Source organism: Notolepis coatsorum (assembly GCF_963971535.1).
Source record: "Notolepis coatsorum genome assembly, chromosome: 2".
NCBI lineage: Eukaryota > Metazoa > Chordata > Actinopteri > Aulopiformes > Paralepididae > Notolepis > Notolepis coatsorum.
Genome location: NC_140166.1, coordinates 146173542 through 146196502, shown reverse-complemented (window position 1 = coordinate 146196502; position 22961 = coordinate 146173542). Strand labels below are relative to the sequence as shown.

General features: G+C 44.4%; 1 protein-coding gene across 1 annotated transcript in view; it reads right to left on the bottom strand.

Annotated features, from left to right (window-relative positions):
- Positions 1-240: 240 nt before the first annotated feature.
- Positions 241-22961, bottom strand: part of LOC311223145 (double-strand-break repair protein rad21 homolog A-like) — a 45502-nt gene continuing 22781 nt past the window's right edge. Inside the window, exons 9-14 of the mRNA XM_084307895.1 lie at positions 17828-18051; positions 15024-15177; positions 10344-10489; positions 7377-7574; positions 3524-3607; positions 241-1386 (exon numbers count right to left, since the gene is read on the bottom strand). Of these exons, the coding sequence (XP_084164021.1) occupies positions 1195-1386; positions 3524-3607; positions 7377-7574; positions 10344-10489; positions 15024-15177; positions 17828-18051 (998 nt within the window). The 3' untranslated portion in view covers positions 241-1194. The remainder of the gene's footprint in view (positions 1387-3523; positions 3608-7376; positions 7575-10343; positions 10490-15023; positions 15178-17827; positions 18052-22961) is intronic.

Below are 22961 nucleotides of genomic sequence, written 5' to 3'. Positions count from 1 at the left end.
GGACCCATGTCACCCGTTTTTCTTTTCTCATTTTTGTCTATTTGTTTTTAATTTTTATTTCTTTTTGATATTGTCTTTATAGTTTTGTATGTTGAAGTGTATTGTCCATGAATTGTTTCAAAACTGAAAATAAAAATTAAAGTATTACAAAAAAGGCACTTTAAGCACTTCCAAGGACCTTGTGAACCCTGATCTTATCAACAAAGACAATGTAGAATAAAACCACAGCCAGTCACAAAGTACTTAAAACGCTTTATTTCAAATCTTTACAGATGTATCACAACAACTAGAAGTTACCCGATGACTAAAAACGTGGGATAATGAACTTAAAACTGTAACAAGAACGTCATTACCTAGTTACATAATGCAAAAAGGTGGATAAGCATAAATGAAGAGGTACAAAAAATATTACAAGAAACATGATGGATATAAACTGCCAAAATTGTACATCCGAGACAAGATCTTTTAAAGCCAGGTAAAAATTAAGCCAAAATCTTTCCGTAGGAACCATTATCTTTTTTATGATGGATTATCATGAGAAACCTAATGACAAGTGCAATGAGGAAGAGGCTGGAGTCTGTACACACTCTTAACATAACAGTACCTTCACACAACATGTACAGTGTGGATGTCACACAACATGTACAGTGTGAATGTTAAGTGTTCTGTAGAGGAAATAAGAGGATCGTGATCGAAAATCTGCAATATTGAGAGAGGGGGGGGGGGGGGTTGGTACACGTTAGGCAAATGATTAAAAAGGAGCGGACAGTGGAAATGTATCTTACAAAAGAACCAAGGAAACAGAGACGACTGTGTGGATCTGCACAGCTTACAGAAAAAACCAACAACTTCAGGTTGTTTGAACATTCTTCTTCCTGACTTTTTGAAAGACATGATGATGAATACCGCTCGACTGTATTGTAGTGGTGGTACAGTAGAAATCCTTTTCTCCCCGTCTCCTCCAAGAATAAAACAAAACTGGGCTGACGAGAAAAAAAAAAGTAAAATAAACCAAAAACAGTTCAGTAATAAAAAAAAAATTAAAAAAAGTAGTTGAAAGCCAAATGTTTTTTTTCCTCTGTGCTCCGCGCTCGTCTCTCGGACCAGGTGGAAGTGATGATGGCTCCCCGTCTGGCTGACCTCCGATCAGGTTGAAGCGATGATGTCGCCGCGGGGCTCCCCGTCTGGCTGACCTCAGATCAGGTTGAAGCGCGCCCCGGCGGTGGCGATGATGTCGCTGTAGGGCTCCGTCTGGCCCAGCTCGATGGCCTGCTGCTTCTTTAGAACCAGGAAGCTGTAGAACTTGGCCGCCGCCTGCTTCTTGTTGTTGTTCCGGCAGAGTTCCAGCAGGCTGACCTGGTCCGCCCCCGTCTTGGCCATGACACGCTGGAGGAGAGAGGGTTAGAGGTCAGAGGGTTAGAGGAGGAGAGAGGACAGAGTTCCAGCAGGCTGACCTGCTCCGCCCCCGTCTTGGCCATGACACGCTGGAGGAGAGAGGAGAGGAGAGGGGGTTAGAGGAGGAGAGAGAGAGAGGAGAGACGGTTAGAGGAGGAGAGAGTTCCAGCAGGCTGACCTGCTCCGCCCCCGTCTTGGCCATGACACACTGGAGGAGAGAGGAGAGGAGAGAGGGTTTAGAGGATAGAGCCATATGAAATCCACGTTCACGGAATCACGGACGGAATCGCGGAATTGAGCAATAAAAACGGAATCAACTGTAAACGTGGAATATTGCAGAATTTGCCCTAATCTGGACTGAAATTCCGTGTTCGGGAGAACATGGAACGTTTGGTGCAACGCGAACATAACCGGGGACGCTACAGCGTGTTACACACAACACGCAGCAATTTCCAAGCGTCTAGCTGCTTCGGTGTTAACGTCGGAAGAAATTCCACACTAAGCCCTAAATTCAGAGCAGCGCAGTATCCCAATGACTTGTATATGACGGGCGATAAGGTGTTTTGCAAATTCTGTCAACATGCCGTGGACTGGACTCGCAAAACATGTGCGAAGATCACTCTCCAAAAGCCATGTCAGAAACACTGTGCTTCAAAACAGAGTAGGGTATATCTGCAGTGCCGCAGCCCAGCCATGTCAGAAACACGGAAAAACACTGTGCTTCAAAACAGAGTAGGGTATATCTGCAGTGCCGCAGCCCCATACACACCAGCTCTCTAACGATGATCCCTGGTGATACAATAGATACAACTAGAGGGCGAGGCTAATCACTGACACTATTGTGATTAAATAGCTATGTAACGTTGCAGTACATAAAGCACACAGGACTAGAAATTATAGCTTCTTGCTAAATCTGGTGCACCCATCTATTTGTTTAATGCAAATGATTGTCAGTACACACCGTCCTTTATAAACTAAAGGTGCCTAAATTATGCATTACTATATTTCATCACAATAGAATAGATATAGCTAGGCTACTTGCATTGTGATAATGTCAGTAGTAGCTAGCTGTATCTATTGTTTACACTTGAAGTGTATTTGTATTTTGTCACTATTATTTGAAAAATGGTGTAAAATTTAACTGTATTTCTGAGTTGCAGCACTTAAAAACATTAAATGGACCGTTATATCTTATTAAATTGTGGACATTTATTCATTCCCACTTATTAGACACTATTTCTGATGGTAAAATGAGCGTACAAAGCAAAATACAGAATTCTGAAATATTCAAACGGAAAAAACGGAATTTGGAAAAAAAATATAATGGAATTTGGAAAAAAATAAAACGGATTTCATATGGCTCTATTAGAGGAGGAGAGAGGGTTAGAGGAGAGGGTTAGAGGAGGAGAGAGGGTTTGAGGAGCGAGAGAGGTGAGAGGGTTAGAGGAGAGGAGAGGAGAGAGACAGGTCAGAGGAGAGAGACGGGTCAGAGGAGAGAGAGAGACGGGTCAGAGGAGAGACGGGTCAGAGAGAGAGAGATGGGTCAGAGGAGAGAGAGACGGGTCAGAGGAGAGAGAGAGAGACGGGTCAGAGGAGAGAGAGAGAGACGGGTCAGAGGAGAGAGAGGAGAGAGACGGGTCAGAGGAGAGAGAGAGGAGAGAGAGAGAGAGACGGGTCAGAGGAGAGAGAGAGATGGGTCAGAGGAGAGAGAGAGATGGGTCAGAGGAGAGAGAGAGATGGGTCAGAGGAGAGAGAGAGATGGGTCAGAGGAGAGAGATAGATGGGTCAGAGGAGAGAGAGAGATGGGTCAGAGGAGAGAGGAGAGGAGAGAGAGAGATGGGTCAGAGGAGAGAGAGGAGATAGATGGGTCAGAGGAGAGAGAGGAGAGGAGAGAGATGGGTCAGAGGAGAGAGAGGAGATAGATGGGTCAGAGGAGAGAGAAGAGAGAGACGGGTCAGAGGAGAGAGAGGAGATAGATGGGTCAGAGGAGAGAGAGGAGAGAGACGGGTCAGAGGAGAGAGACGGGTCAGAGGAGAGACGGTGCATTTGAGGGTAAAATGAGATCCATCAACACCACAATGAAACAGAAAGAACAAAGATGCAGAATAATAATAGCGGTGTTTAGTACCTGCAGGCCGTGCAGCATCTGCTGTGTCCTCTTGTTCCACCTCTTCTCCTCATTGTCCTGGTCTCCCGGTTGACCCTCCTCGTCCTGGAGGACAGACGGACCAAACACAGTCATCAGCACTACAGTCATCCTCAGTACACTCATCACTACAGTCAGTCTCGGGCTGTCTTAAATACTTCGAAGCTTCGTTCGATGGGCATGGGATTCGAATATGAAAATAAAATTTGATTATTTATTTAAAAAAAAAATTGTGCAAAAATCAACTCTGCCTCTCTTTGTTAATTACAACAAGCAATGCTGTTTGTTATTTAAGATGAGGTCGGACTCGGCACCGACAGATTTGTGTTCATTGTGCTGCTTTTATAAAGCTTCAAATGACGGCTTACCATATTTCATGAAAGCATGTGTTTTGTTTGTCTAAGATTTAGAAAGGTTTAAACTTTACACCAATGACAAAGTTGAACAAAGTGCTGTACAAGTCCCACAACATAATTTAATTTTTTTTTATTATTATTATTTTTTTTTTTTATCTCTAAGCTTCTAATTAAAATCGAATCTCGGCCCCGAAGCTTCGAATTCCAAAAAAAAAAAAAAAAAAAAAAAAAAAAAAATTGAAGGCCAGCCCTACTACAGTCTCATCACTAAACATTTGTTGCATTTAGTACTTAGTTTTTTTCTCTTTATTTTAGCATTTCTACAGCTTTTTCCAGGTCAGACAGGACCGGCAGAGAGAGAGGAAGGTCGGGAGAAGATATGGGGGAAAGACATGCGTCAAATGTACATCAGGTTCGGGAGTCAAACCCGGGTCCACCGCGTAGCACTGCGTTACATGGTGCGCCACCCTGGCGCCCTGTACTTTAGTTTTATATATTGTATATGTTGTATAGTGTTTGGTTTTATATATTGTATAGTGTTTGGTTTTATATATTGTATAGCGTTTAGTTTTATATATTGTATAGCGTTTAGTTTTATATATTGTATTATATGTTGTATAGTGTTTGGTTTTATATATTGTATAGTGTTTGGTTTTATATGTTGTAGTGTTTGGTTTATATGTTGTATATAGGGCTGAACGATTAATCGATTTTAAATTGAAATCACGATTTGGAATGATGCAATTAGCAAATTGCAAAAATATATATATATATATTGCAATTTTCTCTTTTTTTTATTGAACCAGGAAGTCCCATTGAGATACAAGATCGGTTTGGGAGAGGGAGGTAAGGGGTTTTAGATTGTGTGTTGTGAAGTTTAGACTTCAGAGAGGGAGAGTAAAGTACAGGAAAAAAAGGTACCGTTGGGTACCGGTATCGATTCCCAGGTAAAAAGAAACATTTTCAGGCTCGGTGTCCCGAAAAGACCCACCGCGTAGGCCAGATGCAAGCCGCATTTTACAATAAACCTCTGTGGGGCTGCTTTAAAAAAAATCGCAAATTTTATCGCAATCGCAATATCTGTCAGAAAAATCGCAATTAGATTCTTTCCCAAAATCGTGCAGCCCTAGTTGTATAGTGTTTGGTTTTATATGTTGTATATGTTGTATAGTGTTTGGTTTTATATATTGTATATGTTGTAGTGTTTGGTTTTATATGTTGTATAGTGTTTGGTTTTATATATTGTATATACTGTAGTGTTTGGTTGTATATGTTGTAGTGTTTGGTTTTATATGTTGTATAGTGTTTGGTTTTATATATTGTAGTGTTTGGTTTTATATGTTGTATAGTGTTTGGTTCTATATGTTGTAGGGGTGTAACGATGCGACCTCACAATGATTAATTTCGATTACGATTATTCAGGCAACGATTCAATGCATCATGAAATCTCTTCATTTGACCACGATTCGATTTGTTTAATTTGATAAATTTTTTATCTGTTAATTCCCCAAGAAATATTGAATACACAAATGTGGCTGGGGGAACTGATTCACTCAGCATTAACACTTTGATTGCCCAACCTGAGTTCTCGGGTTTACCCCCCCACTCAGAATTCTCGTATTTTCTATTTTTATTTTTTTTATTAGCGATCTGAAATCATATTTCATCAACCGAGTCTACCGTTGGAAATTCAGGCGCTCAGATGTGAAAAAAGCGCCCCCTATCGTCTCCCAGATGGTAATTCACCCTTTTGGATTGAAAAAGTGAAAATGAATGAGAAAAAAAAATCCCGGACTCCACATTTTACTTCTCACTCACGCAGCCGGGGTCGATCAGCTCCACTCTGGACCCTCAGAGCAGCGGGGATTATGTGTTTTTACAGTATACTCATGGGATCAATAAAAGGATAGATTTTTTCGAATGGCGATCAGAAATTGGAATAATCCATTTGGATACCATCTGATCTCAGGTAAGGAATCTATGTTACCAGTCTGTGATATGGCTGTTTGACTAAGAGTGATCAGGAACAGGGGAGCTCCAGTAGCTCACCACGTACCGCGAGTGCTATTTCAGCGCCGTGGACAACCGTGCTCGTCACGGATCTGGGGCTGAGCGAGTTCGAATCCCGGACTACAGCCGTGCCTTTCCCAGAGTGTCTTCCCCCCCATCTGAACCCTTTCAGCCTGCTTCTGTCGGTCGAACTTGACCAAGTATAAATGCGATAAACGTATAAAAGAGCCAGGGAAATGGCCAAAGTAAAAAAAAAAAAAAAAAAAAAGAGTGATCAGGAACTGAGAGAATCTATTTTCAGCGCGCGGCACTAGCGTGCACACGTACACATATACTATCGATAATCTAGTGTTTATTTGAAAACTATTCATAAATAGGCCGCAAAATGACAACGTTCTAGAATATTACAGTAAAGGGCGATTATCATAGAATGTCTTCTTTTTTCCGTGAAAACTAGTGCTTTTCAAAATGCTATCAAACGTAAATGAACCGATAAAAAAACAATCTGCTTCAACAATGTTGACTGGAAATGAGTCATTGATAATGCGACGGGCAGATTAGACATAATTTAAAACATAGATTAGGCGATATTAATGTTAACATTGGAGTGGATGTGGGCATTCAAGCACTAAATGTGCGCCCCCTGCTGGGCATTCAAAGTGTTAATGGACTATAGGTCAATAAACAATTACACACAAAAAAATTAAAAGAAAAATAATAATATTTTTTTATTTCGATTATAATCGATTCTAACATATTCAAATCGATGCATCGATTCTAACACATTAGAATCGATGCATTTCGATTAATCAATGCATCGTTACACCCCTAATATGTTGTATAGTGTTTGGTCTTTATAATGTTTTACTGTATGAAGCACAATCTCAGGAGGAGGCTCATCCAGAACCAAGCACTTCACTGTAATGTACCTGTAGCTCATGTGTGACCAACAGAAGGTGAATGAAGCACTTCCCTGTAGTGTACCTGTAGCTCATGTGTGACCAACAGAAGGTGAATGAAGCACTTCCCTGTAGTGTACCTGTAGCTCATGTGTGACCAACAGAAGGTGAATGAAGCACTTCCCTGTAGTGTACCTGTAGCCCATGTGTGACCAACAGAAGGTGAATGAAGCACTTCCCTGTAGTGTACCTGTAGCCCATGTGTGACCAACAGAAGGTGAATGAAGCACTTCCCTGTAGTGTACCTGTAGCTCATGTGTGACCAACAGAAGGTGAATGAAGCACTTCCCTGTAGTGTACCTGTAGCTCATGTGTGACCAACAGAAGGTGAATGAAGCACTTCCCTGTAGTGTACCTGTAGCTCATGTGTGACCAACAGAAGGTGAATGAAGCACTTCCCTGTAGTGTACCTGTAGCTCGTGTGTGACCAACAGAAGGTGAATGAAGCACTTCCCTGTAGTGTACCTGTAGCTCATGTGTGACCAACAGAAGGTGAATGAAGCGGCTCACCTCCTCCTCGCTGTCGTCCTTCTTCTCCTTTTCCTCCGCCAGCAGGTCCAGCTCTGGTACGAGCTGTGTGAGGTTCAGGCTGCTCTGCTCCGCGGGCAGGTCCACCTGGGGCAGGTCCAACCGGCTCTCCGACAGAACCGAGAGCTCCTCCGCAGGCGCCACCGCCGGCTGCTGCTCCTCCAGAGCTGGAGGGGCCATCTGGAAGAGAAGAGGAGTTATTCCCTCTACTCCAGGGTTCTACAAGTAAGGGATAATGTATAGCTATGAGATCATTGTCGCAAAATAATTGACCGACACGGAGTTTAAAACACTGTGGCGCCTCGCCGAGGTGTTTTAAACGTCAGTGAAGGTCAATTATTTTGCGACAATGACAGAGTATAGCTATACATTATCCCGCTTATTACATGGCTAACTTACTAACAATATACCCAATTCATTTTACACCATCGACAAGACGAGATCAAATGCAGACGCAGTTGTTCTGTGGCTCTGTCAGCCCAAATAAAGTGATTATTATTATCACCGGCAGCCGGCAGGTGTGTCTGATTGCACTGATCCAGTGTGCGTCAGTGGGCTTGATTGCTCCAGCTGCGAAAAACAATAATCACCGGTGGTTATCGAAAAATAATTCACAGCTGTCAGGGGCTATTGACCAATCACAATCAAGCATTTCGGCGAATGTTAAAACGCCATGTAATAAACAGAGTTATTCCCTCTACTCCAGGGTTCTACAAACACAGGAGTTATTCCCTCTACTCCAGGGTTCTACAAACAGTTATTCCCTCTACTCCAGGGTTCTACAAACAGTTATTCCCTCTACTCCAGGGTTCTACAAACACAGGAGTTATTCCCTCTACTCCAGGGTTCTACAAACACAGAGGAGAGTTATTCCCTCTACTCCAGGGTTCTACAAACACAGGAGTTATTCCCTCTACTCCAGGGTTCTACAAACACAGGAGTTATTCCCTCTACTCCAGGGTTCTACAAACAGAGTTATTCCCTCTACTCCAGGGTTCTACAAACACAGGAGTTATTCCCTCTACTCCAGGGTTCTACAAACACAGGAGTTATTCCCTCTACTCCAGGGTTCTACAAACAGAGGAGTTATTCCACATGAGCACTTTGCTCTAGTCAGGGTGCTTTCACACCAGAGCTGTTTGGTCCGGACTATCGGACCAGAGTTCGTTTTCTCAGATAGTCCGCTTTTTTTGGGGTGGTGTGAATGCCCAGTCGAACTCTGGTGCGGACCAAACACGTAAACTCTGGTCCGCCTGAAAACGTAGGTCTCAGTTCACTTCATCGGACCAAACGAGGACCAAATATAGGAAGTGAGTCACCTCTCACGAGCAGAGCGCTAAATTACTACCTAACCAATCATATCTGCGATATGAGGTAGCGTCACGAGCAGAGCAATGTGTGTGGACAAGAGGCGGGTTGCCTGTAGGGAGGGGCTTTAGATCAATGTTTTTTTTTTGCTTCGAAAAGAGGGACATCCTCTCAATATGCGGGACGCGTGAATACTTTAAGGCACGCACACACGTTAGGGCTCGCAGTCACACACACACACATTTCCACTCTCTATTGTGTCCAATAGACGAGCGCCCTTTTCGACCACGTGACATTGTTCAGAAAGTTTAGTGCGCTTGACAAATTACAATGTGAATGCAGACGAACCAAATGAAGAATGCAACAATGTTGCAACTTCACCCCCCGAACCGCACAGAGTCCACCAAAACTATATGTGAAAGCGCCCTCAGTCAGCTCAGGGCTGAAGCGCTCCGTCACATGACCACTTTGTTCCGACTAGCGTCAGAATGTTAAGAAGTGGACGGCACTTTTGGATAATCACGCTGTTTTTACGGGTACCGTACACGTACACACATTACAAAAACCTTTCTACAAAACAAATTTTCCGTGGGATCTTTTATAAACATTGGACTGTATGACTATAAGACTTCAGGCTATGGAACAGTTGTGTTTTCCAGCTCCTACCTCATCTAGAAACCAAAAACAGGAATCTGGCGACAAGTCAACACAAAAGTAATTGTGTAAGTGTGATTGATATCGCAACTGGGATTGTTCCGAAGCAAATAATGGCTGCTTTTGAATGAATGGCTGCTTTTTATATAGCGCTTTTATCCAAAGCGCTTTACAATTTGTTACTATATACTATATATAATATATTGATTGATGATTGATGAATCAATACATGTCAAGTCAATCTTAAATTGTAACCTACTGTTAAACATCAGACTCCTCACTCTCTACCCTCTTTGCAGGATTTAACAGAACAATACAATTTAAAGGTTTTGTAAACCTAACTTAAACCTCCTCAATCATGTCCTCATCAGAGTCCACAATCTCTTGATTTACTACAGATGACAAACGTGTTGTTTCCGTTGTACTCACGGGCAGGGTTAGGGTGGTTGTACTCACGGGCAGGGTTAGGGTGGTACTCACGGGCAGGGTTAGGGTGGTTGTACTCACGGGCAGGGTTATGGTTAGGGTGGTACTCACGGGCAGGGTTATGGTTATGATGGTGGTACTCACGGGCAGGGTTAGGGTTATGGTGGTTGTACTCACGGGCAGGGTTATGGTTAGGGTGGTACTCACGGGCAGGGTTATGGTTATGATGGTGGTACTCACGGGCAGGGTTAGGGTTATGGTGGTTGTACTCACGGGCAGGGTTATGGTTAGGGTGGTACTCACGGGCAGGGTTATGGTTATGATGGTGGTACTCACGGGCAGGGTTAGGGTTATGGTGGTTGTACTCACGGGCAGGGTTATGGTTAGGATGGTACTCACGGGCAGGGTTATGGTTAGGGTGGTTGTACTCACGGGCAGGGTTGGGGTTAGGGTGGTACTCACGGGCAGGGTTATGGTTAGGGTGGTTGTACTCACGGGCAGGGTTGGGGTTAGGGTGGTACTCACGGGCAGGGTTGGGGTTATGGTTAGGTTTGTACTCACAGGCAGGGCGGTGGTGGTGTCCAGGGCCTTGCGCTTCACGCCGCGGGGCGTTGAGGGGGGGGGCATGGCCGTCTCATCCAGGGTGGTCCTGCTGCCCTCCATGACAGACGCTGCCAGCATGCTGGGCTCCTCCATGATGGTCTGGTCTGAGAGGAGAGACACAATAACCAGACACCGTTGAGACCTGGTTAACGGTGGTTTTAACTAGTGATGCACCGATATTATCGGCCGATATTGGCATTAGAATGCAATATTTATTTTTTTTTTTTTTTTTTTACATTTATTTAACGTTTATTTACCCAGGCAAGTAGGGCTGTCCCCGACTAAGGATTTGGATGGTCGACTATGATTGGCCAAAATTTGCCGTTGGTCGACTTAAAAAAAAAAATGTTATAATTTTTTTTATCATTCCATTTGGGCTGTGAATCTATCTATACTTTATAGTATTGCTATCTGTCCATTCTCATTGTCAATTGAGTTCATAAACCGTCCCTTCAAAATGGTTGTCATTTTATAGCGCCGTGAATATAAGCTTTATAGCGGATTTGGGCTAGTATATTTTCTGGAAAACTAGATAAATGGCTAATAGCTGCTAACGTTATATCCAATGGCATTTCCGTTTTACAGATGCTACAGAAATAACTAAAACTGCATATGATCGGGACTGTCCCAAAGCATGTATGCATGAAAGGGGGGGGGGGGGGCGGGGGACGTCGTTTATTATTATTGATTACCGATAACAGTGTTCGTCTAACTAGCCACATAGGCCGTTCGCCTGGATGGCTATCAGAACGGTGTCCGATCGGGCTGTAATTTACATGAAGGGGATCTTACCGTGGTTACCCTGATCCCCCCCCCCCCCCCCGAGCATTTCCCCGTTATCGATCGCCATCTGGTAGATCGCTACGTCCATTGGCTGATGATAAATCCCCTTATTGCATGGTGAAATCTGCGATTCGAAACGTAATCAAAGTTACAGGATGCTGATTCAGAATCCGGCTACTAAAAATCTCCATTGAAAGGAAAAAAGAAAAGTGATCCGTTCGCCCACAGGGCACATTGCAGTAGCGCCCCTAAGAGGATCTGGCCGGTATTGCACATTGTAGAATTCATAAAGTATTGAAAATCTGCAGTGCCGCTCGGCGACCTTGAACAGGTCATTAAATGGAATAAAAGCAATAACAACTTGCCACAGCTTTATATGTGGTTCGTCCACAATGTGTTAATGTCTGAAGGAGTCGACTGAAGGCTTCTTGTCCTCTGCAAAAGCATGCAATTGGTCCACTGATGGATACATCTTGATATTTGTCTAGTCTAGTGTCAAGTCAAGTCAAGTCAAGTCAGTTTTATTTGTATAGCACATTTCCAGGCAGCGGTAGCTGACACCAAAGTGCTTCACAAGCAGGTTGATAAAAACAAATTAGTGTGAGGCAAGGTATAAGATAGAAAGAAATAAAAAAAAAAAACACATGGCAAAGCAATGAAAGCAACAAAACAAACAATATGGTGCAAGATATAAGATTAAAAACATAATAAAGCAATGAAAGTAATAAAAACTGGTAGGACACAGTAAAACAAAGAGGATAGAAGGGTCAGGGGTCTAGTGGTAGTTAAGTAGGGGGGAAGGCCAAGGAGAACAGGTAGGTTTTCAAGAGATTTAAAAGCCTGTACGGTCTGGGCAGTCCGTACGCTGAGGGGGAGGCTGTTCCACAGTCTAGGCGCTGCGGTGGAGAAAGCTCCGTCTCCCCTAGTTTTTAGCCTGGTTCTGGGTACCACCAATAGCATCTGGTCAGCTGATCTGAGGGATCGGTGGGGGGTGTGGCGGTGCAGGAGCTCGGACAGATAGGAGGGAGCCGTGCCATTTAATGATTTAAAAACATTTAGTGCTAATTTAAAATCGATCCTGAAGCTAATAGGCAGCCAGTGGAGCGAGGCCAAAACTGGGCTGATGTGTTCGTATTTTCTTGTTTTGGTGAGGAGGCGCGCGGCTGCGTTCTGCACCAGTTGTAGGCGACGGAGGAGGGACTTGTCAATGCCAGTGTACAGAGCATTGCAGTAGTCGAGGCGGGTGGTGACAAAGGCATGTATCACCACCGTCTCTAGGTTACTTTGGGAGAGGTATGCCTTTGTCTTCGCCAGGAGTCTAAGGTGATAAAAGCTATTTTTCACTACGGCACTGACCTGTCTATCGAATTTAAAATTACTGTCGAAAATGACCCCGAGGTTCCTGACAGAGGTGGAGAGGTTTGGGCCCAGGGGACCAAGTGCGTCAATGAGGGGAGGCGGGGGGGCACTATTAAAAACAATGACCTCGGTTTTCCCTTCATTCAATGTCAGGGAGTTTTCGGACATCCAGCACTTGATTTCTGCCAGGCAGTCAAGCAGTGGTTCTATTGATGTCTTCCCTTGGGTGGGCTTTAAGGGGAGGTAAACCTGCACGTCATCGGCGAAGCAGTGGAATGAGATCTTGTGTTTTGCCAAGATCTGGCCTAGGGGGAGTATGTATAGGAGGAAGAGAGTGGGACCCAATATCGAGCCTTGGGGCACCCCGCAGGTGAGGGGGGCCACAGAGGAAGTGAGATCACCGAGTTGGACAGAGAAGGTCCTATTACTCAGGTAGGACCGGAACCAGTCTAAGACGGGGCCCCTAAGGCCTACGTAATGCTCGAGGCGAGCTATAAGGATGTGGTGGTCTACCGTGTCAAAGGCGGCTGAGAGGTCAAGGAGTAATAGTAGGGATGAGTTTCCTGCATCAGCAGCTGTAATCAGGTCATTTAAGACACGGAGGAGAGCAGTTTCAGTGCTGTGTCGTGGTTTAAAGCCAGATTGGAATTTGTCATGGATGTTGTTGTAGTGTGTTCATTAGATGGGTGAAATTCTCTTTCAGTGCCTCTGTGCCTGTTTTCGTAGGCAGTTAGCCTCTGGTATGCGTGCCATTAGCCATGCTTCTAGGCCTCTTTTCTTTTGGAAAGAAAGTAAAAAAAAATATATAATATTTTTTTTATCAAAGAGGTTGGCCAGTCGACTACGGCTCCTTTCGACCGATTAGGGTCAGTTTTAACCATGATGCCATTATAACCAGACACTGTTGAGGGTTAACGGTGGTTTTAACCATGATGCCATTATAACCAGACACTGTTGAGGGTTAATGGTGGTTTTAACCATGATGCCATTATAACCAGACACTGTTGAGGGTTAATGGTGGTTTTAACCATGATGCCATTATAACCAGACACTGTTGAAGGAGATGGCGACAGCGAAGGAGACCCGCGGTGCACCTCTGGGAGTCTGGGTAGGAAACAAGGCTGGCTAGGATCATTAGCTTGCACGCCGCTATTTTATAGTTTACGTGCAGAGTGGGTGTGTGGCGTGAATTCTGAGGGTAACGGTTAGAGTAGTGTGGGGTATGCGGTAGACGTCGTTGCAATGTATTGGGGCGGAACGGAGTATTTTAGGGTGATTTTAGTACATTGTCGTGGGATACACCGCTTGCTCTGGCTAACTGTGTTCCATTCTTATAATGCATATGATCCAGTGGCGGTAGGTTGCCCCCTGGTGGAATATAATAATCTATGCACTGGGCCGTGTTTACTGCGGAGAAGAATGTGCGCGGACTGATGACGACATCAACTCGAGACATTCAGTTGTTTTGGTGGTTTGAAATCACGCGGCATAATCACAATAAACATTCATTCAGACTGTGTTGGATATAACTAAATGGATTTATATGGATTATGGACTTGGACACATTCATGGAGAATTCAAGCCGGGACCACAACGCTTCTCAAAGGGTTGGCTCGACACGCGACGGCTCTCGACTCCAACTCGTCTCGTAATGACGTCTTCGACACTTCGTTCTATCGCAGCAAAACAAGTGAGTCTATTAATAGCCCGTCGGCGCCGGCCATAAGAAGTTAATTAAACTTGACAGAAATGTATATCGACAATAATTATCGATAGAGTTATGAAAATAATTTGATTATTTTATCACAATAACGTTTTTGAGTAGTTTTAACCATGATGCCATTATAACCAGACACTGTTGAGGGTTAACAGTGGTTTTAACCATGATGCAATTATAACCAGACACTGTTGAGGGTTAACAGTGGTTTTAACCATGATGCCATTATAACCAAAGCTATGCTAACGGAGCGGCTGTTCCCTAAGCCTAATGCACGCACAGAGAAGAAAAGGGTATGCATCTTCTTGTCTAACTCCAGGGAAGATGGCAAATAAGCAAATTTCCCAAAATGTTGGCGTTTTCCTTTAACCATGCCATTATAACCAGACACTGTTGAGGGTTAACACTATGCCGTCCGTCCACGAGTATATACGTGTTTCGGTGCCATGCGTTGTGACCAGAGCCACGTATATACTCGTGGCAAGTTGTTATTGTTTTATTCCATAACAAACCGCTGTCCTCTGTTAACCGCTGTTAATGTTGGTTTTAACCATGATGCCATTATAACCAGACACTGTTGATGATTAACGGTGGTTTTAACCATGATGCCATTATAACCAGACACTTGAGGGTTAATGTGCGCCCCCAGGACCTCCCTCCCCCCCCCCCCTCACCGATGACGTCTCTCTGCGCCCCCAGGACCCCCCCCCCCCCCCCTCACCGATGACGTCCCTCTGCGCCCCCAGGACCCCCCCCCCCCATCTCTCCCCCTCTCTCACCGATGACGTCTCTCTGCGCCCCCAGGACCTCCTCTCGGGGGACCTCTGGATTCTCCAGCTCCTTCAGGAACTCGTCCAGACTGTCTGCTTCTCCTCCCTTCCTCCTCTTCCTCAGCTCATCCGGCACCAGGGGCGTCAGGCAGCGCGTGAACATCTGGGGGAGAGAGAGAGAGAGAGAGGAGTGAACATCCGACATCTCGGAGCAGAGGGGGGGATTTAAGCTCCATTGTATTTCGTCATTAACCCTTTCACTGCCACACGACAGAAGGTTAACCCTTTACTATCACACAACTGACGGTCGTGTGGCAGTGAAAGGGTTAACCTTCTGTGCTGTCGCAGTGAAAGGGTTAAGCGTTTTGGTAGCGCGGCGGTGAAAGGGTTAACAGACGAAGGCACACTTCAAACCTTTATCTCAACTTGTGAGACACTGAGGTTACCCTCATTTACAGCGACAACAAGATCACAAAACAAGACCGTTTATCTTTATTACATGATGTCTGTGTGTACTAGGGCTGGGCAATTAATCGAAGAGAAAAAAAAAAAAAAAAAAAAAAAAGCACTCTCGATCCATAGACCTTTTTTTTATCCACTTTTTCTCCCATTTTTCTATATTTTCTCCCATCCCAATTTCGTATCATCCAATTCAACCCTCCCCTGTCACGAACGCTGTTTCTTGACTCCCACAAGCCGGCTGCAATGTGGACTAAGTCATACATAGCACAAGTCCCCTCCGGTACTTGAGGTAACAGCAGTCGCATCTTTTCACCTGCGCAGCTCGATCTCTCAGTGTCTAGGAGTAACGCGTGGGAGGCTCACGCTGCCCCCGACACTTCCTGATTCTACTGCGCAGGCGCACCAACCGACTTGTAGGAGTCGCTTGTTCACAACGCCCGATCCCCACCCTTCAGTTTCCCTCCCCGTAATACGGCCAATGTGTATTACTGCGGACGACCAGCTAAACTGAAAACAATGTGGAGAGCTGGATTCGAACATGCGAATCCTAGCGTCTCCACACTGGTGGCGAGTGCCTTGCCCACTATACCACCTAGCCGCCCTCTCGATTCATAGACCTATGCAATCTCATTTCTAAGTTATGGTTTTTTTTATAATTTTTTTTTTTTATTAAATTATTTTAGTTTATTAATTTTAAGTGATCTCAATTCTTAGAGAAAAATCGTGATTCACATTTTAGCAAGAATTGCCCAGCCCTAGTGTGTATTAGTCCTTTGTCATGTTTACTTGTAATGTTATGATGCAAGTATTATGTCTGTGTGTATTAGTCCTTTGTCCCGTTTACTTAATGTATGTTATGATGCAAGTATTATGTCTGTGTGTACTAGTCCTTTGTCACGTTTACTTAATGTATGTTATGATGCAAGTATTATGTCTGTGTGTACTAGTCCTTTGTCCCGTTTACTTGTATGTTATGATGCAAGTATTATGTCTGTGTGTACTAGTCCTTTGTCCCGTTTACTTAATGTATGTTATGATGCAAGTATTATGTCTGTGTGTACTAGTCCTTTGTCCCGTTTACTTGTATGTTATGATGCAAGTATTATGTCTGTGTGTACTAGTCCTTTGTCCCGTTTACTTGTATGTTATGATGCAAGTATTATGTCTGTGTGTACTAGTCCTTTGTCCCGTTTACTTGCATGTTATGATGCAAGTATTATGTCTGTGTGTACTAGTCCTTTGTCATGTTCACTTGATGTCTGTGTGTACTAGTCCTTCGTCATGTTCACTTGTATGTTATGATGTAAGTATTATGTCTGTGTACTACTACTAGGGATGTCCCCGACTAAGGATTTGGATGGTCGAATAGGATTGGCCAACATTTTCCGTTAGTCGAATATTGGTCGACTTAAAAAAAAAAAGAGAAAAAAAAAATATTTAATTTTTTTTTTTTTAATCATTCCATCTGGGCTGTGGGGGGTGCTTAATGTCTGAAGGAGTCGACTGAAGGCTTCTTGTCCTCTGTGAAGGCATGCAATTGGTCCACTGATGGATACATCTTGATATTTGTCTAGTCTAGTGTGTTCATTAGACGGGTGAAATCCTCTTTCAGTGCCTCTGTGCCTGTTTTCGTAGGCAGTTAGCCTCTGGTATGCATGCCATTAGCCATGCTTCTATGCCTCTTTTCTTTTGGAAAGAATGATAATTTTTTTTTTTTTTTTAAAGGGGAACTATCTTATAAATGGCCTTTTTGAGTGTTTAGCATTGTTTCCTAGCTATGTGAACTTATATTAATATGATCTATGTCTCAAAATTCTCATATTGGCGCATTCTTCCAATTCTCCTCTCACAATATTCACCCTCACTGAACTGAGTCGTTTGAAAATGTGCCTATATGTGATGTCATATAGTCACTGCTGCATGTTAATGTTGGGACGCTCCGCAGTGGTTTAGGTGGCACCTGCAGCCCAGGCTCAAAACAGCTCGAAATCTTGAGGTAGAAAAATGCTGTTTTTGAGGACTTGATTAGAAATACAAAACAATGAATAAAAAAAATATATATATTACAGAGTTCCATAGACTCACAGGAATTGTGTAAAAGTGCCCAAATAGTGAAAGAAATAGTAAAATAGTTCCCCTTTAATATTATATTCGACTAAGAGGTTGGCCAGTCGACTACGGCCCCTTTCGACCGATTAGTCGACTAATCGATTAATAGGGGTCAGCCCTAGTGTGTACTAGTCCTTTGTCATGTTTACTTGTATGTTGTATGTTATGATGTAAGTATTATGTCTGTGTGTACTAGTCTGCTAGTGTAACAGTCTGCTGTTCCAGAGCGCCCCCCCCCTCACCTTCAGCAGTCTGCTGTTCCAGAGCGGCTGCGCCGGCAGAGAGAAGAGCTTCTCCACGCCGCCCGTCTCCTTCCACATCATCAGCTTCTTGGTGGGCGGGGCCAGGTCCAGCGTGGTGACGATGTCGGAGTAGTCCGAGAGCTGAGCCCGGATGGTCTTACTGTCCAGCTCCTTCACACTGTCCACGATCAGCTTCCTCTTGCGCTTGGCCTTGGTCTCTTTCACTGGGGAGGAGAGGAGAGGGGAAGGGGAGAGGAGAGGAGAGGAGAGGAGAGGGGAGGGGAGGGGAGGAGAGGTGAGGGGAGGGGGAGAGGAGAGGAGAGAAGAGAGGAGGAGCAGAGAGGAGAGGAGAGAGGAGAGGAGGAGGAGCAGAGAGGAGAGGAGCAGAGAGGAGAGGAGAGAGGAGGAGAGAGGAGAGGGGAGAGGAGAGAGGAGAGGGGAGGAGGAGCAGAGAGGAGAGGAGGATAGGAAGGAGAGGAGGAGAGGAGAGAAGAGAGGAGCAGAGAGGAGAGGAGAGGGGAGAGGAGAGGAGAGGAGGAGCAGAGAGGAGAGGAGGATAGGAAGGAGAGGAGGGGAAACACACGGTCAAGAGGCGCTTCAGGGTTTCTTCAACACACTTTAAAAAGAAAACTCCCAACATTTTGGGGAATTAGCTTACCGTCTTCTCCAGAGAGACGAGAAGATAGATACCAGTTTCCTCTCTGTGCGTTAAGTAGAAAGCTATCTGGCTGCACATTAGCCTAGCTTAGCACAATGAATAGAAGCAGACATGACCGGGTAGCCTTCGGGAGAGGTGTTAGTTGGACAATGGCTAGGCTACCCGGTCATGTCCGCTTCTATTCATTGTGCTAAGCTAGGCTAACGTGCAGCCAGATAGCTTTCTACTTAACGCACAGAGAGTAAACTGGTATCTATCTTCTTGTCTCTCTGGAGAAGACGGTAAGCTAGTTTCCCAAAATTTTGGAGTTTTCCTTTAAAAAGATTGATGTTCTTCCAACCTTTAGACGATTTGATTTGATTTTTATTTGTCTCGAACATAGAAACATAAAACAAGTATGTACTCGGTCCCTTATTACTTTCAATAATTTTACACTCAGTCAAAGAGGGCAATTTTTCCAGGGATGTCAATATGGCACTTATATCTGTCCTACTCAAGAAAGATAAGGATCCCACCGAATGTGGCAGCTATAGATCCTTAAGTCTCCTCGGAGCCGATCTCAAGCTATATGATAAGGCAGGGGTTCCCAAAGTCGGGGTCGCGAGGCGCCACGCGGGGGGCCTATTCTTTAATCCCAGCCCAAGAGTGCTGCCAAATGTGCTTACGCGTTTTCGCTGATTAGCCGCGACAACGCCTAGCACGCCCCGCGGCAGAGGCGCATAGGTTGCAGCCGTAATCCCCCGTTTTAACATCGACGGTTAGCTCAACTCGTTCGCCGCCTTGCTGTGGAGCCTGCGGTGCGTTGGTGACAAGTTCGAATCACTTCATTTTCCCCCCCCGTTTAATTAATTTATCATCTCTCTATATAAACGTGCATTCTTTCGCCGGTTAAGTTTAGGCATTCTTTCGGAGTTGGTTAAGGTTAGGGTTAAGTTTAGGCATTCTTTCGGAGTTGGTTAGGGTTAAGTTTAGGCATTCTTTCGGCGTTGGTTAAGGTTAGGGTTAGGTTTAGGCATTCTTTCGGAGTTGGTTAAGGTTAGAGTTTGTCGCAGAGCATGGCAATAGAATGCCTGTCTGTCTTTCTTGACGGGGAGGCAGCAGCCTATTTCCGCTCTACCGCGGTCACATGGGCGTCGTGGCCAATCAGAAACGCGAAGCACTCTTGGGCTGGGATTAATATAGACGAAAAGTTTGGGAACCCCTGTGCTAAGGTGCTAGCCATCAGACTTCAAAAGCATACGACATCTCTGGTTAACCCTGATCAGACTGGCTTTATAAAGAGGCCGACTGGTCACGGATAATATCAAACGGTTACTGCACGTGATTGATGCGAGCAAGGATGTCGCAACCCCTACGGCTGTCATGTCCTTAGACGCAATGAAGGCCTTTGACAGATTGGAGTGGTCTTATTTGTGGGCAGTCCTTAGAAGGATGGGGTCAAAGTTCTCTATACAGGGCCTTCGGCCATGATCTTAACAGGGAAACTCTGGTCTCCGCTCTTCTGTCTCGCGGTCTTCTAGACAGGGTTGTCCTCCTAGTCCCGGACTCTTTGCTTTATCACTCGAACCTCTAGCTCAGTACATAAGAAAACCCCAGATTATATCCCCTGTGTCAATTAAGGGCACACATCACCATATCAGCTTATACGCAGATGATGTACTCTTATTTATGCAGAACCCCGCCGTCCCTCTACCTCATCTTCTCCAAGTAATAGATGATTTTGGCAGTCTCTGGATTTAAGATCAACTGGCCAAAATCAGCCTTCCTTCCACTCAATGAGACTGCGAAGGCAACCATCCTCCCAGCAAACTCATGGTAGAGCACTTTAAGTGTCTTGGGATTGAAATATTCCCCACTATTAGCCAGACAGTAAAGTATAACTACTCCAGCTTGGGTGACAGGATTACGAATGATTTCAACAGGTGGTCCAAATAAAAACTCATTACAGGCCCGTGCCTCAATAATTAAGATGAATGTTTTACCCAGAATTAACTTCATCAGCTCCATGCTACCGTTATCTCCTCCTGTTGGTTACTGGCAAAAACTGCACTCTGCTGCATATAAATTCGTCTGGAACAACAAACGCCCACGCTTAACACCTTGGATGCCCGACCCGAGTTTTCTCAGGTTTACCCCCCACGGGTTGAATGCCCATAACGAGAATATTAATTTTTTTCTCGTTTTAATTTTTTTATTAGCGATCTGAATTCATATTTCATCAACCGAGTCTACCGTTGGTAAATCAGCCAACCCAGGCGCTTGGATGTGAAAAAAGCGCCCCTATCATCTCCCAGATGGTAATTCACCCTTTTGGATTAGACTCAATGAAAATGCATGGGGGGAAAAAAACCCGGACTCCACATTTTACTTCTCACGCATGTAACCGGGGCCGATCAGCTTCATGTTGGACCCTCAGCACAGCGTGTATACGCTGTTTTACAGTATACGCGTGGGATCAATAAAAGGATAGATTTTTGGAATGGTCGATCAGGAATTGGAATAATCCATTTGGATACCATCGGATCTCAGGTAAGGAATCTATTTTACCAGTGTTAGGATAATCAGACCTTTTTTCACGGAGATATAAGCTTTCCCCCCTATATGTGATATGGCTGTTTTGACTGTGCGAGTGATCAGGAAATAAGAAAATCGATTTACAGCTTGCGGCATACGTACACATATACTATCGATAATCTAGCGTTAATTTGAAAACGATTAATAAATAGGCCTAACAATGACAACGTTCTAGAATATTACAGTACATCAGCGTTTAGCAGGGATTTTTTTTTTTTATTCTTGAAAACGAGGGCTTTTCAAAATGCTATAAAACGGAAATTAACAGATAAAAAAACAATCCGCTTCGACAATGTTGACTGGAGATGGGTCATTGATAATGCGACGGGCAGATTAGACACAGCCATAATTTAAAACATAGATTAGGCGATATTAACGTTAACATTGAAGCGGATGGTGGGCATTCAATCACTAAATGTGCGCCCCCCTGCTGGGCATTCAAAGTGTTAAAGAGATCCACTGCACAGAGGAGTAAACTCAATGGGGGTTTCCAGACTTCAAATATTATTTCCAAGCTTACTCTTTGAGACCTCTCATCACTTGGTTTGACGCTCAAGCAGCTGTGTCCTGGCGACCATTGGAGAAGATAGTGACCCCTTATAGACTTCAGGATATTGTGTATACCAACATTTCAATTAAGCAATGCAAATTACGATTTGGCCCTCTTATCACATCATCAAATGTGATCCAGATTTGGCGTGACACCCAGAAAGCGTGCACTAACCGCCATAAATGGCACACGCATTCCCCCCTATTTAATAACAATTTACTCCTTATTGGACAACAACCCATTAGGTACCCTAGATGGGAAGGGAAAGGCATCCATACATTGGGGGATATCTTTGATAACTCTGGTCTTCGATATTTCCAGGATCTATCCAACGGATATGATCTCCCCGGAATCTCCTTTTTCTTTTATTTACAAATGAGAGCAGCTCTGAAGGCTCATGGCGTTCCATGGGACGTTCCACTAGAGCGTCACCGGTTTCACAAATTATTTTATGACAGGGAGACATGGAGAGGCTTCGTCTCTGACTTTTATCGCCACTTACTTATGTCCTCATATAAGGACCTACCCCTAGATACGATTTGGAGAAAGGATATCCCCGAGTTGGATATAGATTTTGATTGGGATGCAGTCTGGGAAAATATTCTGCTATCATCACGCAACCCAGATCACCAACAGATTCATCTAAATCTTGTTCATAGGACTTATTTGACCCCCAGGCGATTGAACCTAATGGGTCTCGGACCTGACTCTCGATGTACCTTGTGTCCAAACGGTGGCATTGGAACATATATGCATATGTACTGGGAGTGCCCTCCTGTTGAGATCTTCTGGGAAAATGTTACCTCTCAGCTATCAGAGATTTTCTCTTTGACCATACCGACCTTGCCTTCTGTATTATTGTTAGGGCTTCAACTAACGATTATTTTGGTAGTAGACTAATCTGTCGATCATTTTTTCGATTAGTCAACTAATCTAACGATTATTTCTGTCACACCCTCCATCTCTGCTTCCTGTGGGCGCGGCTCCTTTTCCGGGCTCTTAGCAGACTTCTTTTTTTAAAACTTTATTTTTTAGCGTTTATCGCTTTTTCTGGTCAAGCATGACCTACAGAAACAGGTTGAAATGGGATGTAGAGCAGGGGAAGACATTCTGCGAAATGACGGCGGGTCTGGGAATCGAACTCGTGTCCCCCAGATCCGTGACGAGCACGGTTTTCCCCGACGCAGAAATAGCGCCGAGATATGCGGTGAGCTACGGGAGCTCCCCTTAGCAGCAGGGCTCCAGACTAACTTTTTTCACCACCGTCCCAGAACCGTCCCGAAATACAATTTTAACCGTCCCAAAATGAATGTAACCGTCCCAAAAATCAAATGTTGTTTCTTTACTTTGGT